Source organism: Aotus nancymaae, unplaced genomic scaffold (genome assembly GCF_030222135.1).
Source record: "Aotus nancymaae isolate 86718 unplaced genomic scaffold, 86718_ANA_hifiasm-v0.15.2.pri h1tg000009l, whole genome shotgun sequence".
Taxonomy (NCBI): Eukaryota; Metazoa; Chordata; class Mammalia; order Primates; family Aotidae; genus Aotus; species Aotus nancymaae.
Window position 1 is genome coordinate 23,818,110 of NW_026988420.1, and position 15,239 is coordinate 23,833,348.

Genomic DNA, 15,239 nt, shown 5'->3' on the forward strand with positions numbered 1-15,239 from the left:
TCAGTTACAGACAAGAACCAAATGATAGCTCCCTAGAGAAATATTTCATTCTCTACTTTCTCCCCAATCTTTCCAAATTAGTATTTGTGAAATATTCTGTTCTTTTCAGAAAACTTTACTATGTATAAAACATGTTGCATTTATTTTGGCATCATCTCTTTATTAGCATGCAGCCCAAAAAAACAGATTTCTATGTGTTCCCCTTAATGTAGCCTTGTGAGGTAGTTTAAAAATTTTTATGCACATTTGTTTGTACAGAGGAATAAATTATGTTTCAAATACAATATGACATCTTAAACACAGCCAAGTTGCTGGGATAATCCATGTTTATCACTTACTAACTCAATTCTTTGTCCACTGAACTATGATGTCAGAAATCTAAGCTTGATTTGTTTTTAAGTGGATAATCCATTAACTGTTTCCATATGTCATAACTATTCAGTTGAGAAATAATTTATAAACCAATTTATTGGCCCTATCTGGCAAATATGATGTACCTGTTATAAAATATGATTACTTCAGAAAGCTAACAATTGTGGAACCACATTTTCATAATATATTAGTCTAAGTGAATTAGACTATTCACATACTTTCAGAAAGTCCTTTAATCCCTATTAACAGTTTGTGAATAATGAAAGTAATTAATATTAATTTTACTTGACAAATCCAACAGCAATAACCTGTAAGTATACTCTAATCCATTTTCCAACAGCCTGTAAAAATTAACCAACAGATGCTTCCAATCTGGTTAAAAAAAATACACAGGTCATTAGCATTATTTTGATGATACCAAATGTTCAATATACGAATATTATGATTAAATATCAGAGAGATATATAAACAATGTTCTTTTATAACCTTGTTAAGTCTTAACAGAAGCTGGATTTAGTAAAATATGTCAGTCTTTTCTAAAATTGCAATCAGCATTTGTTGTTCCACTCTTCGTTATTATGCTTCAACTACGAACTTGACTGAGTTTCACTAGGAATATAAAATCAACATGAGTACAGGAAGCACGTCTGCCTTATTCATGTTGGCATCCCCAATGTCAAGTACAAAGCCCAACACGCAATATGCACTCAATAAATATTTGTTGAATTAAACAGTGTGTAGCCAATAAGAAAAAGTGGAAGATAGGAAAGAGGAGCTATGAGGAAAAGAAAAAAGATAATCTGGAAAAGTACCTATATATATTTCCAGAAGCATTTAAAATATGAAGAGCTAAGATGCATCCCAAAAACTTACAACAGAGAGAATCAAGAAAACCAAAGTGAGCTACTTAACAGCAGAATAAAATATAAAAGAAAAGGATATAAGTGAATCAGGAAAAAATTACTGCTTTTTCACAGGAAAAGGATTAGAGAGGATTCCTATTCCTCTACAGATATGGCACAAGGTACTTTCCCACAGAAGCTTTGTTGTAAATGGTCACAGATTAGTTTAAAAAGCAGAATAGGTAAGATCTACTTGGAAAAAAAAAAAAAAAGGAGGAATGTAATAAAAAGCAACAGGAATTAAGAAGAAATATCCAAGCCCTTATCAAGAATATCTTGGTAATATGTAAACGTAAGTAGGGCAGAAGAGCATTGCAAGAAGTAAGAATGTTTTGCTATCAGCAGACCAGGAGAAAAGATCTCAGTTGGAGTTCAGTAAAGATTAAACAAGATTACATGAAGACAACACAGCTCAGGCATTGATATATCACTTACGTGCAATAGATATTAGCTCCTTTTCCAACTCTCAGAGTGTTAGACCTGTAAATCCCAGTAGTTTAAATTTTAAAAGTCCTGAAAACCTAAAGTAGTGTGTACTATAAGAAAAAAAGCCACACTTACTTTATAACAAATAAAGGTCACATGAGAGAACACTTCAAGGATCTCTTTAAATGACTGGATTCAGTTCCTTTTTTCTTACTACCTATTTTGAATGCTTGGGAAGCACAAAGGATTGGCATCTATCATTTAAATGCCTGGGATGGAATGTCCATCTTTGTAATCAAAGAAATAGTCTTGGTTCTCAGTCCAAACAGTTACTATTGCAATAAAAAGCAGAGACATGACATTTTTCTAAAAAAAAAATCCTCACTATTCTTCAGTAATTACCATCCTTCCCTGCCTAGTTGGGATGACAATCAGCCAGCAGCCAATGCATCTATCTCTGCACTGGCTTGCTAAAGGGTGGAGAGACAAATGGATTTTCACCTTGGAATGAACAACACATAAGTGACCAGATTTAATTTTGTTTTGGTTTTGGGTTTTTTTGTTTGTTTTTGTTTTTTGTTTCTGAGACAGAGTCTTACTCTGTTGCCCAGGCCAGGGTACAGTGGCATGATCTTGGGTCACTGCAACCTCTGCCTCCCAGGTTCAAGCAATTTTCATGCCTCAGCCTCCAAGTAGTTGGGACTACATGTGTGCACCACCACGCCTGGCTATTTTGTTGTTGTTGCTGTTTTTAGTAGAAATGGGAGTCTCACCATGTTGGTCAGGCTGGTCTCAAACTCCTGGCCTCAAGTGATCCACCCACCTCAGCCTCCCAAAGTGCTGAGATTACAGGTAGGAGCCACCGTGCCTGGCCATAATTTTGAATTCTGCAGAAATTACAAAATTGATTCAAACAAAGTATGTTGGAGTCAGGGGGACCGGTCAACGTAACATTTGGACCCAGTGCCTCAGCAGCCAGACCAGAAATAAAGAGACCACATGGAGCAACCTGTCTACTAGAGCAGTCTTGTCTAAGCTCTCTGGACATCTTTCTCTTTCCTTCCTTTCTGATCTTTCCTATTAAATGTCTATATAAAATCCTGTTGCTCTGAACGTAGCAATGACTAGCTTTTCCTATAAAACACTCTGAAGTGTTTTACATGTAATTATACATTTAACTGCCATATATTTTCCTTGATTGCCAGATGACCAGTAATACCAAAAAGTACTCTTAGGACTCCTCAAATAATACATTCTAGGGATTGTTCTTTAAAATGAAGTCCCAAAAAAATAGTCATCTTCACAGCTCATCTCTGCTTACCACTGAGAAATGTTAGCCCTGCTCAGAGTCACAACCCTGGGCTTCCCCAGGTTTTGTGTTCCCCCTGGAAATGTCATCTACTGTCACAGAAAAAAAGAAAGCAGCATTTGAGCTGAGTTGAGACAGAAGATGTCATAGTCCTCTGCCAGCCTCTAAGTCAAGTGAAAGAGATACCAGGCCAAAGGGCAGTAGTACAAAGGTAGAGAGAGATGGAAATATGGAATATACAAAAAAATGATCACCATTTCACCTTAATCTTTTTAACTAGTATTAGATGGAGCAAATATATCAGTTTTTTTTTAACCTTGAATCTCAAAGCTAAAGTTAGATGACTTAAGAATTTTTTAAAGGTCCAATTATTTCATTTAGGGCTAACACTACAGCTAAATTAAAGACATGCTAACAAGTTTCCCTTTTGAGCCTCATTAATTAAGAAAGTAATCAGAGTACGCAGAAAAAAAAAAAAGAGAGTAGCTGTATGGCAGCATTACTTACATAGTTTTTAGGTACCACCATTTGTACCTACTAGGAAAGCAAAAAGAAAACTAATCAATTCCAGATTATGAAATCTGAAATTCTGAAGTGTTTTACATGTAAATACAAATTTTAACTGCCATACATTTTCTTTGATTGCCAGAAGAGTACACTAATCTTATTCAAAGAAAATTTCAATCCCCCATAATCAAAAGGTAAAATGAAAATCTTATTCACAAGTTTACTAGGGTGAGCTTGCTAAGAAAATTCTCCATGTGTTCAAAGACCAAAAATATACCATTTTTAATATTTTAGTCAGGATAAATGGTACTCAAAAATATCTGTTAATGGTTTTTGATTTACCAAATTCTACAAAACTACCTTAATTTACAATTACCTTTTAAAGAGAGTTTCTAATTTACATTGAGAATTTTTTAATTTTCAATTACCTTTTAGAAAGAGTTTCTAATCTTTCAAAAAGTCATTCAAAGGAATACAAATAAATTTTTAAAATATCTGCCAACATTCGTTGGCTGCTGTGCTCCAAGATAAATCAGATATATAAAGCATCTAGCATGGTGCCTAGCTAACAATAAACATTTAAGAAGTCAACTTGACCCTCTACACAAAGGTCTCTGACCTGTATCCATCCAGTACAATCTCTCCTTGCCAGCTCTTCCTTTGTTCTATGAGCTCAGGGATATAGGTGGCATAATTGTATAGTGAAAAAGTTCTTTTTGAAAACTAAAAGGTAACAATTGATCTAAGTGTTTTGCACTACAGACCTAAAATGTAAGTTTTATATAATACTTAAAAATTCTGTGTGGATATCAGTCTCGAAATGTAAGTAGGAGGCCCACGAGATTGGATGAAATAAGTTTGATCCTAAGCACCTTTTTAAAAATCACACTGCACAGGTAAAAATTATCACAAAACATTTTGGAAAATGAATACCATTGCTTTTAATGAAAAGACCATATAACCTACTCAAATACTTCTCTCTTTCAAGCTAACTTTTAAGACACTGTAAATTTGATATTTCTATCCCATGTGACTCACAGCAATTAATTAGATTATGTGATAGTCACTTAATATTAAAGGCTAGTAAAACTCTAGGTAGAAGAAAGAACACATTTTGTTTTTCTATTTTTTAAACTAAAGGAAATTCTCATGCCAAAACTGTCTCTGAAAATATCCTCCTTTACAAAAGTCTAATTTACCCCAATGGAATATCTTCAAAAATAATACTATATAGAAAATTTAATAATTAAAATTTTATATGCACCATTTGCATTTTTAAAACAGAATTCACTTTTTAAGCACTTTATTTCATTATATTATTTATTTAACCATTAATGATATAAAAATATGTACAAGATTCATAAAATAATGAATCTTGTTTTCCAAAGTTTTGTATATAGTGTCAATATAAAAATTCTAAAAGTTGGTATATAAAAAGTGTTAATGTTAAAATTCTAAAATTAAATTAACAAATAAGCAATATGATAAACTTACCTTTGTGCTGGCAACAAAATGTATTCTCAAGTTTACAAAGCAAATCCACATTTTCATACTTATTTTCATTTACTTTTATCCAGAAACAGTTTTCAGTCATTTCATGAGGTCTGATCTACAATCAGAGAGAAGACTGATTCATAAATAAGTGAGTGTTTCACCTGTCCCAGGCCAAGCACTATGCATAGACGCTGAGTAACAGAGCTGCCAGCATATATTTACAAAGTCCTATCTGTAAGATTTTTCCCCAAAGTGTGTTCAATGAGATACAAGTTCTGCAGGATGTTAAGGTCTTACTAGGAAGAAAACACTTCCATGATCCAATAGTTGAGGATATGAAATATGATTTAAGTAGCTTCTTCTCAGTTGCATTTCTCATAGTCTCTAATAATGCTCATCTGCACTATACATCTTGAAGGGCAGGATACATCATACAGCATTTTTCAAGTTTCTGTTACCACGAAACCATTTTTCTGCAGGATTCAGAATCCTAAGATCTGACTAGATATTAGCGTCTGACAACTAGGTAACACTTTCCCAACATCTATCAATAGAGAAGATTCCTAAGAACACTATCATTTTTGTTTTTGAAAAATACTTCATAAACATAGGGTTCACTGCAATGTTTAATTATCAATTTAAGTACAAATCACATTCCACTGAAACAATATCAACTCTCACCAAACTTATAAACCAGAAAGTCTTAGTCAATATCAAAGGGCTTTGTCCCAATATTTTTTTTAAAAAAAGCTATTTTATTTATTGTCACTTTGATTAATGACATAAGAAATTATGCATACATTATGTATGTATAAATTAAATCCCATTAAAAATTATGTATATATTTAAATTATATTTAAATCTTGCTAAAAGTATTTTCCTCTATTAATTTGTTTTACCTTTAACCAATTCAATCTTCTCATACTGATTTCAGGTTTAAATTCTTTCTTTGGTTTCAACCCAAATGGCAGGGTTGGTAGAGGAGGAGAACTTTGTCCCCCAAGGAATCCCAGGGGAGGTGGTGGAGGCACAGGACCACCAAATGGCATCCCCATTCCTGGAAGTGGAGGTGGTGGTGGAGGAGTGGGTGGAGGTGGCACCCCTCCACCAGAGGGCAGTGGAGGCGGAGGAGGAATTGCTGAGTGGCCAGTTCCACTTTCTTTTGAGGAAGGCAAAGGAATATTACAATCAGCTGGCAAGGCACCAAACTGGAGAAAAAAAACGTAAGAGACATAACTAAGAACATATCTACAAAACATGTAAATAAACACTTTACTCAAAAATAAGGTACTCATTTAAACCAAAAATAATTAAGTATCAGTAATTTCATATGGTTTAACCAAAAATCAAAATTCCAACAATTTTTCTTCTAATTTAAGAATACAACTATAGCTTTTTTTCCTTATAAAAACATAGTTGTCGGAAGTATAATTCCCTGGTTTGAGGCAGTTATGACCATCTAGGTAGAAACGTCCAGGAGGGAAATGGATATATGGATCTAGACTTGAAAATCCGCAGCTGAAGCCAGGGAAGTAGGTAAGTTCACTCACAATACAGAGAGAACATGCAGCATGACAAGGGGTCTATGGACAGAGTTCTTTGGAATTCAAGCATTTAAGTGATAAGTAAAAAATAAGGTCTCAAAAAAAGGACTTAAATGGTATTGCCACATCATGCCTTTGCTCAAATCTTCTCAATGGTGTCCTAATGCACTTAGAAAACAATAATAACAACAAAGTAAAAATATTCGTAGGGCCTATATCAGTTTGTCACAATCTGGTTCCTGCCATCTGGTCTTGCAGGTGACTTTCTTCTAATTCCGTGTATGTGCCAACCTCATGCTAATTTCAGGGCCCTTGTACATGCTGCTCCCTCTGCCTGGAACATTCCCCTCCCTGACCATCTCCTACTAGCCTCTTCAGTCTGAGCTAACAGGTCACTTCCTTGGGAAACCCTTATCTGCCATTTTACACCCATGGCATCTTATACTTTTCAATAGCTATTAGCAAAAGTGTGAAATATTTAAGGAAACATTAGCATTTATCTCTTTGACAGATTATAAGCTTGATGACATAAGTGACTATCTTGCATTATTTACTGCTCTTTCCTCAGCACCCAGAGCAGTTACTGGTACATGATAACTATGGAAAAAATGTGTAGGATAAATGCATTTAAGAAAAGAAGAGAAAAAGACAAGCACAGGGTCAAAAACCATGAATGAAGAGAGCACCACCTAAAAAAGACTGTTCTGCAGAATCAAATGCCACAGAAAAGCAATGTAAAATCAGGGGTGAAAAAGAACCACCTGTGTCCACTGGTCGCTTTTGTCCTTATGTTTCCTTGGCATAATAAGAATTTAACAGATGCCTTTCAATGGATACACAGAAGATATTCTGGGTTAATAAATAACTTTTTGTGATATCATTAGCTTCTTGAAATTACAAACATAAATTCTAACTACCTTTCAGATGGTGGGCATTTAATAAATGTTAAGTAATTTCAAATTTTTATGGCACAATTAAGAAAAATAGACAATGTATAAAAGCTTGAAATCAGTGACATCTGAAATAATCACAAAGAAAAAGAGAAAATAGCGTTATGAAAGAAGTTGAGACCACAAATCAAAAGCATGCCTTATCAAAATCATTAAGTGTGAGGAAGAACCAGTTCAGTGTTAATCTGGGTTGCTGTGATCAAAGGTGGTACTACCCTTTGAATGTATTTTATAGTTAATTATCAATGTCTTAAAGATATGGCTGAATTTCTGCTCTAGAATAGCTCATTTGAAAAAGTGTGAAGACTGACTTGAAGATATGGTTTGGGAGGCCAGACACTGTGACTAACTTGTTCATCACTACATCCAGCACCTAAAGTACCTGGTTGTCAAGAGACTACAGGAGCAAAGGAATCAAATCACAGATAACAGAACATATTTTATTCATACTCTTCACAGTCAGCATAGCTTTGAACAAAAAGAAGGGACTTAAGATAAATGCCCACATTTCATAAGAATTAAACTAGAATCCAAAAAAAGAATTTTCCAGTTATTCTTCAAACATGAATATGGTGGCCAATATTAAGTATCTAATTCTAGCTTTTCTTCTCAGAGCCATAAACATGGGTCATCCACTATGTACAATTTAAAACAATTTAGGAGATCCTTTGATTTAATTTCACTTTCAAAACATACACTTATTCCCATTTTATATAAAAGCACTATGCAACAATAACTTATCCAAAAATGGAGACAATATTTTATAAACTGGAATTTTCTAGAGAAGATTTACAAATAAACCTTCAACTGGAAATAATCAAAAAGAGAGTTCTTAAATTTACATTAGCCCAGACCAAGAAAAACTTGTCATAAATATTTCAGCCATTGTCTATAACTCAATCTGAAGTACAGACACAATCAAATGTTTCTTTTAATATGAGTAACAAGGAGCCATATGGGAAAGACAAAAAAAGATACTTCCCTCTTACAGCACTAAAGAAAGAAGACGAATGAGAATAATTTTCCTGTAAATAGGAGATTTTAATTTTTTTCTAAAATTGAATACTAACAGATAGCTATCTCTTAAGGTATCTCCAGACAGCTTCAGTAACAAAACTATCCACTAAGCATTTAAAAGAAAACAAAATTGCCAATAAGACAGGATATAGTATACCTGAGACTACTTCAACATAACCACAAATTAAGATGAAAGGAAAATAGCAAAACTATACTTATTGCTCATCATCCTGTACGTAAATCTACATGAAAAAATTTAGCTATGAATATTCTACCTCCTTTCTTACATCCACATAATAGCATGCAGATGATGTATTTCTTGCTATCTAAATGTTTTATGTGTAGAGGGTGCATGGGAGCTATCTGCTTCATAATCCAGATTTACTCTCTTTTTTGTCATGTTTTAAATCTGTTTACTTTGGAAATTGAAAAATTATCAGAAAATGTTCTCATTCAGCTAGAGGTTATCTTTTACTGCAAGGGACCCCTAGGCTGAAGGTTTTGAAAAATAAATAGGTTGAGCAATAATTTCCTGTAGTGGGATAAAGATCAGTGATGAATAACAAATCTGAGAGTAGAAGATTTTCTTTTTTTTTTTTTTTTTTTTTTTTTGAGACGGAGTTTCGCTCTTGATACCCAGTCTGGAGCGCAATGGCGCGATCTCGGCTCACCGCAATCTCCGCCTCCTGGGTTCAGGCAATTCTCCTGCCTCAGCCTCCTGAGTAGCTGGGATTACAGGCACGCGCCACCGTGCCCAGCTAATTTTTTTTTGTATTAGTAGAGACGGGGTTTCACCATGTTGACCAGGATGGTCTCGATCTCTTGACCTCGTGATCCACCCGCCTCGGCCTCCCAAAGTGCTGGGATTACAGGCTTGAGCCACCGCGCCCGGCCGAGTAGAAGATTTTCTTACTCTTTGTGCTTAATTACTTAGGAAACATGTGACATTAGAAACAAAACCCAAACAAAACATAAGAAAGCAGATTAATTAGTAAAAGCTTATATATTCATACATATAGAAAAAAATGATTAAAAAATAGCAAAACACAAGTACATATAAATAATGCTATAAAAACATGCAAGCGAAACTAAAGTTTAAACGTTTTGATGCTATGAAGATATAACATAACCTTTGCTCCCTCACTGTGTTTTCAATACCCAAATTTGCTCAGGGTGGAATTTTACCTGAGATTTAAAAGTTTGTAACTCTGTTTGAAGCTCATTAATCTTTGCCTCTTTCTTCTGCAATTCAGCCTGAGTTTCTTGGTGGTCGGTAAACTCTTTTTCAAACTGAAACAAATTAAAAATAATAAAAACAGAAAGATGAAAATGAAAAGCTATTCTCCATCTAGAAATGTGACTGGAATGATTTGCCAGTAGAACACAAGGTCCTGAATTGGTTTTATGAAAGGAGTGGTAGAGTTTTGAAAAGTCACTGACAGTCTTTCTCTAGGCCCCTCCAGGTCCCACCAGAATCATCCATTCACAAGGGGGCAGAAAAAGCCAGAGACAAGTCTGTGACCTTCTCTCAGCAAAGCAAACTGGCCAGTTATCCACAACCTTGACATTTTTCTTCAGTCCCTAAATATCACTGCAACTTTGTATAAATAGAGAGCAAAGCATTGTATGAATTTCTTGCATCCTCCACCTGCAAAAACTTGTACTTGAAACTTATCTGACGTTAATCAACATGATTTAGAGGATTCCATTCTAATATTTTTAATTAATAACTCCATTCTCTTCAATTTTTAACTTTTATCTTATAACAACATAATGTCACCTAATATCTTTGGGAAAGTAATAACAAATTAATTTTTCAAAGTCCCTGGTGAAATACCTTCTGGGGAAAAAGGCAAACAATAAAATTTGGTGAATCCAGTGAGTTTTCTATAATAATTTATATAGCCACTCATCACAAGTTCTCATCTTGCATTCAAATAGGTTCAATTTTGCCATTATTATGACTAAAAACCTCCCAAAAGAAGTGAGCTTAAATAGTTTTGTCTCACAATCAAAAACAAGCATTTGACTTTCTTAAAAAAGAAAAATAAAAAATAAATCAATCCAAAAACTTCAACTATCTCACAAATGTAGCCTCTACATTTTAAATACACTCAAATCTCAATTAGGAAAATAACAACAATGTAGAATTCCACCGTTTACAAAGGGCTTTCATTTTTACTTAGTTTACAAAGGGAATCTTATTTTGTCCTTAATAACACAAAGAAGCAGTTGCTAGTCCCTCACAGCTAGTAAAAGATGTGAGATTAAAAAGCCAGATTTCCTGCCTTCGAAGTCTGAGTTCAAACGAAACTATACCACCTCCCTGTAATTAATGTTTAGATAATGCTTTACAGTTTTACTTAATAGACTAATTTGGAACAGTTTTAGGTTCACAGCAAAACTGAGCAGAAAATGGAGATTTTCCACATACCCCCACCCCTATCCATGCATTATCTTCCCCCAGGCTTTATAGCTTTTAAAGCACAAAAAGAAGTATTTTTAAATTTCATTATAAAACTTCTGTGAAATAAGAAATATTGCTTTAATTCCTACTTCACAGAGAAAGAAGGTAAATTTCAGACTACTGATCCTCTCAGTCTCGACCTTGTGTTCCTTTATTAAGATAACAAAAACTAATTGGTAAAAACTGTCCTTCAGCTGACCTAAGCCACAGCAACATTACCATTCCCCGCTACTACTACAGCTCCTACAAACCCCTCTTACTGTTAAATGATTAAAAAGATCCTAGGCCTAAATCTAATCAAATTACTAATCTACAAAACAAGCCATGCATGAGTCTCAGAGGTCCACCCACTTTCCCCTGTCACCCAGTGCTTCTCCCTAAGGACTTGCTAAATCAATTGCTTTCACACCTCCCTTTCATAGTTAACCCCTCTGTACTTTCACTCCTCATTTTACTCCTTACAACCCTTCTTACCATAATCTCTCCTTTGCTTATAAGTCAACTTCTTCAAAGATTTGGATTCTGGTTCTCCTGCTACTCCTTGATTGCTCCTACCAACTCCTGCTTTGGGTTTCTATAAAATCCAACCCATACTCACTTTTCTGACCTGTTGAACTCCATTCATGTCATTATCCATCACAAGTTAGCTATGATTCATTCTAAAAACCCTGACTTACCAAATTCCAATTCCCAAAGTCCAAATTCCCTGGACTTCTCTCAGCCTCATCTTAGGTGATCACTCTAGGGCCATCCTATTTCAATATCATAGTCACTGGCCACAAATGAGTATTTAAATGTAAACTTAAATAACAAAAATAAAAAAATTCAGTTCCTCGATCACATCAGCCATTTTAAAAAGTATACAGTAGGTACATATGGCTGATGGCTACCATGTTGAACAATATAGATTATAAAACATTTCCATCATCCCATATTAGACAGGTCAGTTCTATAGAATAAATACCTACAAATAAGCCTCCATATTCAACCTCTTTTCCTGTATGTTCCGTTACAACACACACTTCTGGTTTTCCTGCTACTCCTTGATTGCTCCTACCAATTCCTGTTATGGGTTTCTACAAAATCCAACCCATTAATGTTGGCACTCTATAGGACTCTTTCCTCACCCCCTCCTGCTTGTCTCATCTTCCACACCCATGTTTAAATCATCATGCATACTCTGATGGCTTCCAAATCCCTATCAACAGCTCAGCTTCTCATCTGAATTCCAGGCTACAATTCCACTTAATGAAATCTTTTCAAGACAGATGAAAAAAGCAGTATTTTCAAAACCAAATATGTTCCCCCCTACAAGAATTGTTTTTTGAACATTGCTATTCTTTGTAAAGGGCAGCTCAAATTACATGACTCCTATGTTTTTAAACTATCAGTGGCTTCATTATAATCATTATTATCTAAGAATCCTATAGGATCTGGCCCTAATCTACCTATTTCTTATTATACAATAAATATTTAACAACATACCAGAGATAAGCCCCTCAGAGTGGTAGGTTCCAGAGGCACAGTGAAACAGAATATGGTCAGTGTACTTTTAGTAAGCACAGTGGCTAGCGGAGAAGTAAAAGCAAACTAACAACCCTAAATCCATTAAAAATACCAGCAACGAAGAAAGAAAAAGAGAAAGAGAGAGAGAGAGAGAGAGAGAGAGAGAGAGAGAGAGAGAGAAAGAGAGACAGAGAAAGAGAGAAAGCTGGGAAATGATTCCTGGAGGAATGATGCTTGACCTCAAAGTCTGAAAAACTTACTAGCACTTTAGCCTGTGGATGAATGACAAGCAATACTTTGTAAGGGGCACAAAAAGAGGTATGAGAACAAACTGAAGGGGATAAAGCCAGAGATGTGCACGGAAATAAAACTGTTAAAGAAATTTTGCAATAAGTCAACAAGTTAATCCTTTTTTCCTAAAAACCATGGAGAGTTATTAGGGTATGTATAATAAATAAATAACATTATCAAATTTTTACTTTCAAAAACTCAACCAGCAGCAGTGTGAAAGACGGGCTGAAAAAGACATACTAGGGGCATGGAAATTAGTTTGGAGGCTGTTGTAGTTATCCAAGTGAGAACTGAAGGCCTGCCTGAATTGAGGTGGAGAAGAGGGTAATGACAAAGAAATGAAAAAAGACTACAGAACCCAAAAATGTTAGTATCTAACTGAATGAAGGAAGTGAGCGAGAGGAGTATATCTAAGATGACTACGGGTTTTGCAGTTTTACAAGCTGGAAACAGTGTTGTTATTTGGGGAAAATAAATAAGGTTATAAAATGTAGGGGGAAAAGGTATTTTTAGGGAGAAGAAAGATAAATTTGGCTTTGGATATGCTAAGCTTGAGATATGTATAGGAAATTCAAAAGAAATTTAGATATCCTTCCTTTTGGCTATCTTGCGTCGTTCTTCATACAGATTCCTTAGGGCTCAGATTAGACGTCACTTCCTTGGAGAAGGCTTCCCTGGCCACCCACGACTAGGTGAGGGACCTTTCCTCTAGGCTTACATACAACATAGGGTTTGTCTACCTACCAACTGCACACTGTAATATAAAATTATCAAAATATATAATACTATAATACACCTCAATAACACTCACTAACCTGAAAGCTCATAAATGTAAGAACCTTTCCGATTGTATTCATCATCTTTCCAGTGTCTTACATTTATAATTAAAGTCAAATAAATATTTGTTGAACAAAGTGATGAGCCAACCCCTGTCAAATCTTCCTTTATACGCTGAATGACTATGTCAACATAGTCACTCTCTCAGCATCAGAAATCTTTGAGAGGTCATTTTCTTTTTGACAACTAAGGCAAAGTTCACTGCTGCACAGCAAGAAAAAATCTTACTTTCTTCTTATGAGAGTAAGAATGAAAAAGTCCTTCTACAATATCAGTATGTACACTATCCCATTTCATAAACCCTAGACTAAAGTTCATAAGGCAAAAGAATTATTTCGGGACTTAAAATAAAAATTATAAAAACAACCACAGTCATAATTAGTATATTCTAAGAACATTTATTAAATTAACTTGCTCATACTGAAAATAACTGTATTACTTAAGAAAAAATAAATTTCCACATCCTCTCCTATAATAAGATAGCTGAAATATAAACTTTGCTTTAGCGTTTTTGTAATATCTATAGTCAAATCACTGTAGCCTTGGGGATAAAATGACTCTCCATTAAAAGCACACCTTATAAAAACTGCTTTGATAGCCTTCTTCTCGAAAAAGAGTTACTAGAGCAATATTACACTTAGAAAATTACACGCAAAAAATGTTGAAAAACACAGTTAAGGTTGAGGCTCTGCTTAATTTCATTCCTTAGGGTGAATGTATTAGTGCATCTGTACAAGAAGGTTGATAATTCAATATTCTCTATATACTTTCTGACATTTCTGGTCTTCATTTTTCAAATTTATGCACCAAAATAAAGAATGTGTCTAGCAACCATGATAGCTTCCTGCCTAAAGCAAAGTATTTACATGTGTCCTTATAAAGCTATCAGAACAAAGTTTTTGCTGATATATACAAAATGATATGGCAATAGAAATATTTTATGGAGCAAATAGTATTTGCTGAATATACCTAAGACATATAATTTCTGACTAAAAGGAGACAACTAACCTTGAACAAGGTCTTTCTTCTATTTACATTTAAAGTCTACAATTTTTTTTAGAAATCTGTTGAGAAACTTTAACTCCACTCATGTTTAATTCCATTCATATATACCATACACCTAAAAATGATAACAAAATCAAATTTATAGCATCTGGGATGCATCTAAATCAAGTACTTGAAAGTCTACTACTACTTTCCTACGAAGAGTTAAACTGCTTACTGAGCTTAGAATACAATGTTGGCTGGGTGAAGAGTCACCCCACAACATGAACATCTATCCACTGTAACACTATAACAACTAAACTTAAATGATCCATTAATTTGTTTCACCCACTAAACTAAGTCACTTCAGAGCAATGACAATATTATATTCACAGCTGTAATCCTAACCTGCAGCCAAAGGCCTGAGAAATAACCTCTCATTTAGCATTTGGCGAAGTCAGAACCTTAAGGCCCCTTAGGACATTTATAATGTTTTTTATAAGTTACTCTTAACATATGAAAGAGTGCCTATAATTTGTAAGTTATGTTTTATCTTCAAAGTTTATGAAAATCTGCAACTGCCTCAAGATATTTAATATCTGCTACCTCAAAAACGTATACTCCTTAGCATGA

At 34.5% G+C, this 15,239-nt stretch overlaps 1 protein-coding gene across 1 annotated transcript in view; it reads right to left on the reverse strand.

Annotated features, from left to right (window-relative positions):
* LOC105727117 (protein diaphanous homolog 3) overlaps positions 1 to 15,239 on the reverse strand; it is a 345,513-nt gene that overhangs the window by 299,802 nt on the left and 30,472 nt on the right. Inside the window, exons 10-12 of the mRNA XM_064373482.1 lie at positions 9,707 to 9,811; positions 5,910 to 6,218; positions 5,011 to 5,125 (exon numbers count right to left, since the gene is read on the reverse strand). Of these exons, the coding sequence (XP_064229552.1) occupies positions 5,011 to 5,125; positions 5,910 to 6,218; positions 9,707 to 9,811 (529 nt within the window). The remainder of the gene's footprint in view (positions 1 to 5,010; positions 5,126 to 5,909; positions 6,219 to 9,706; positions 9,812 to 15,239) is intronic.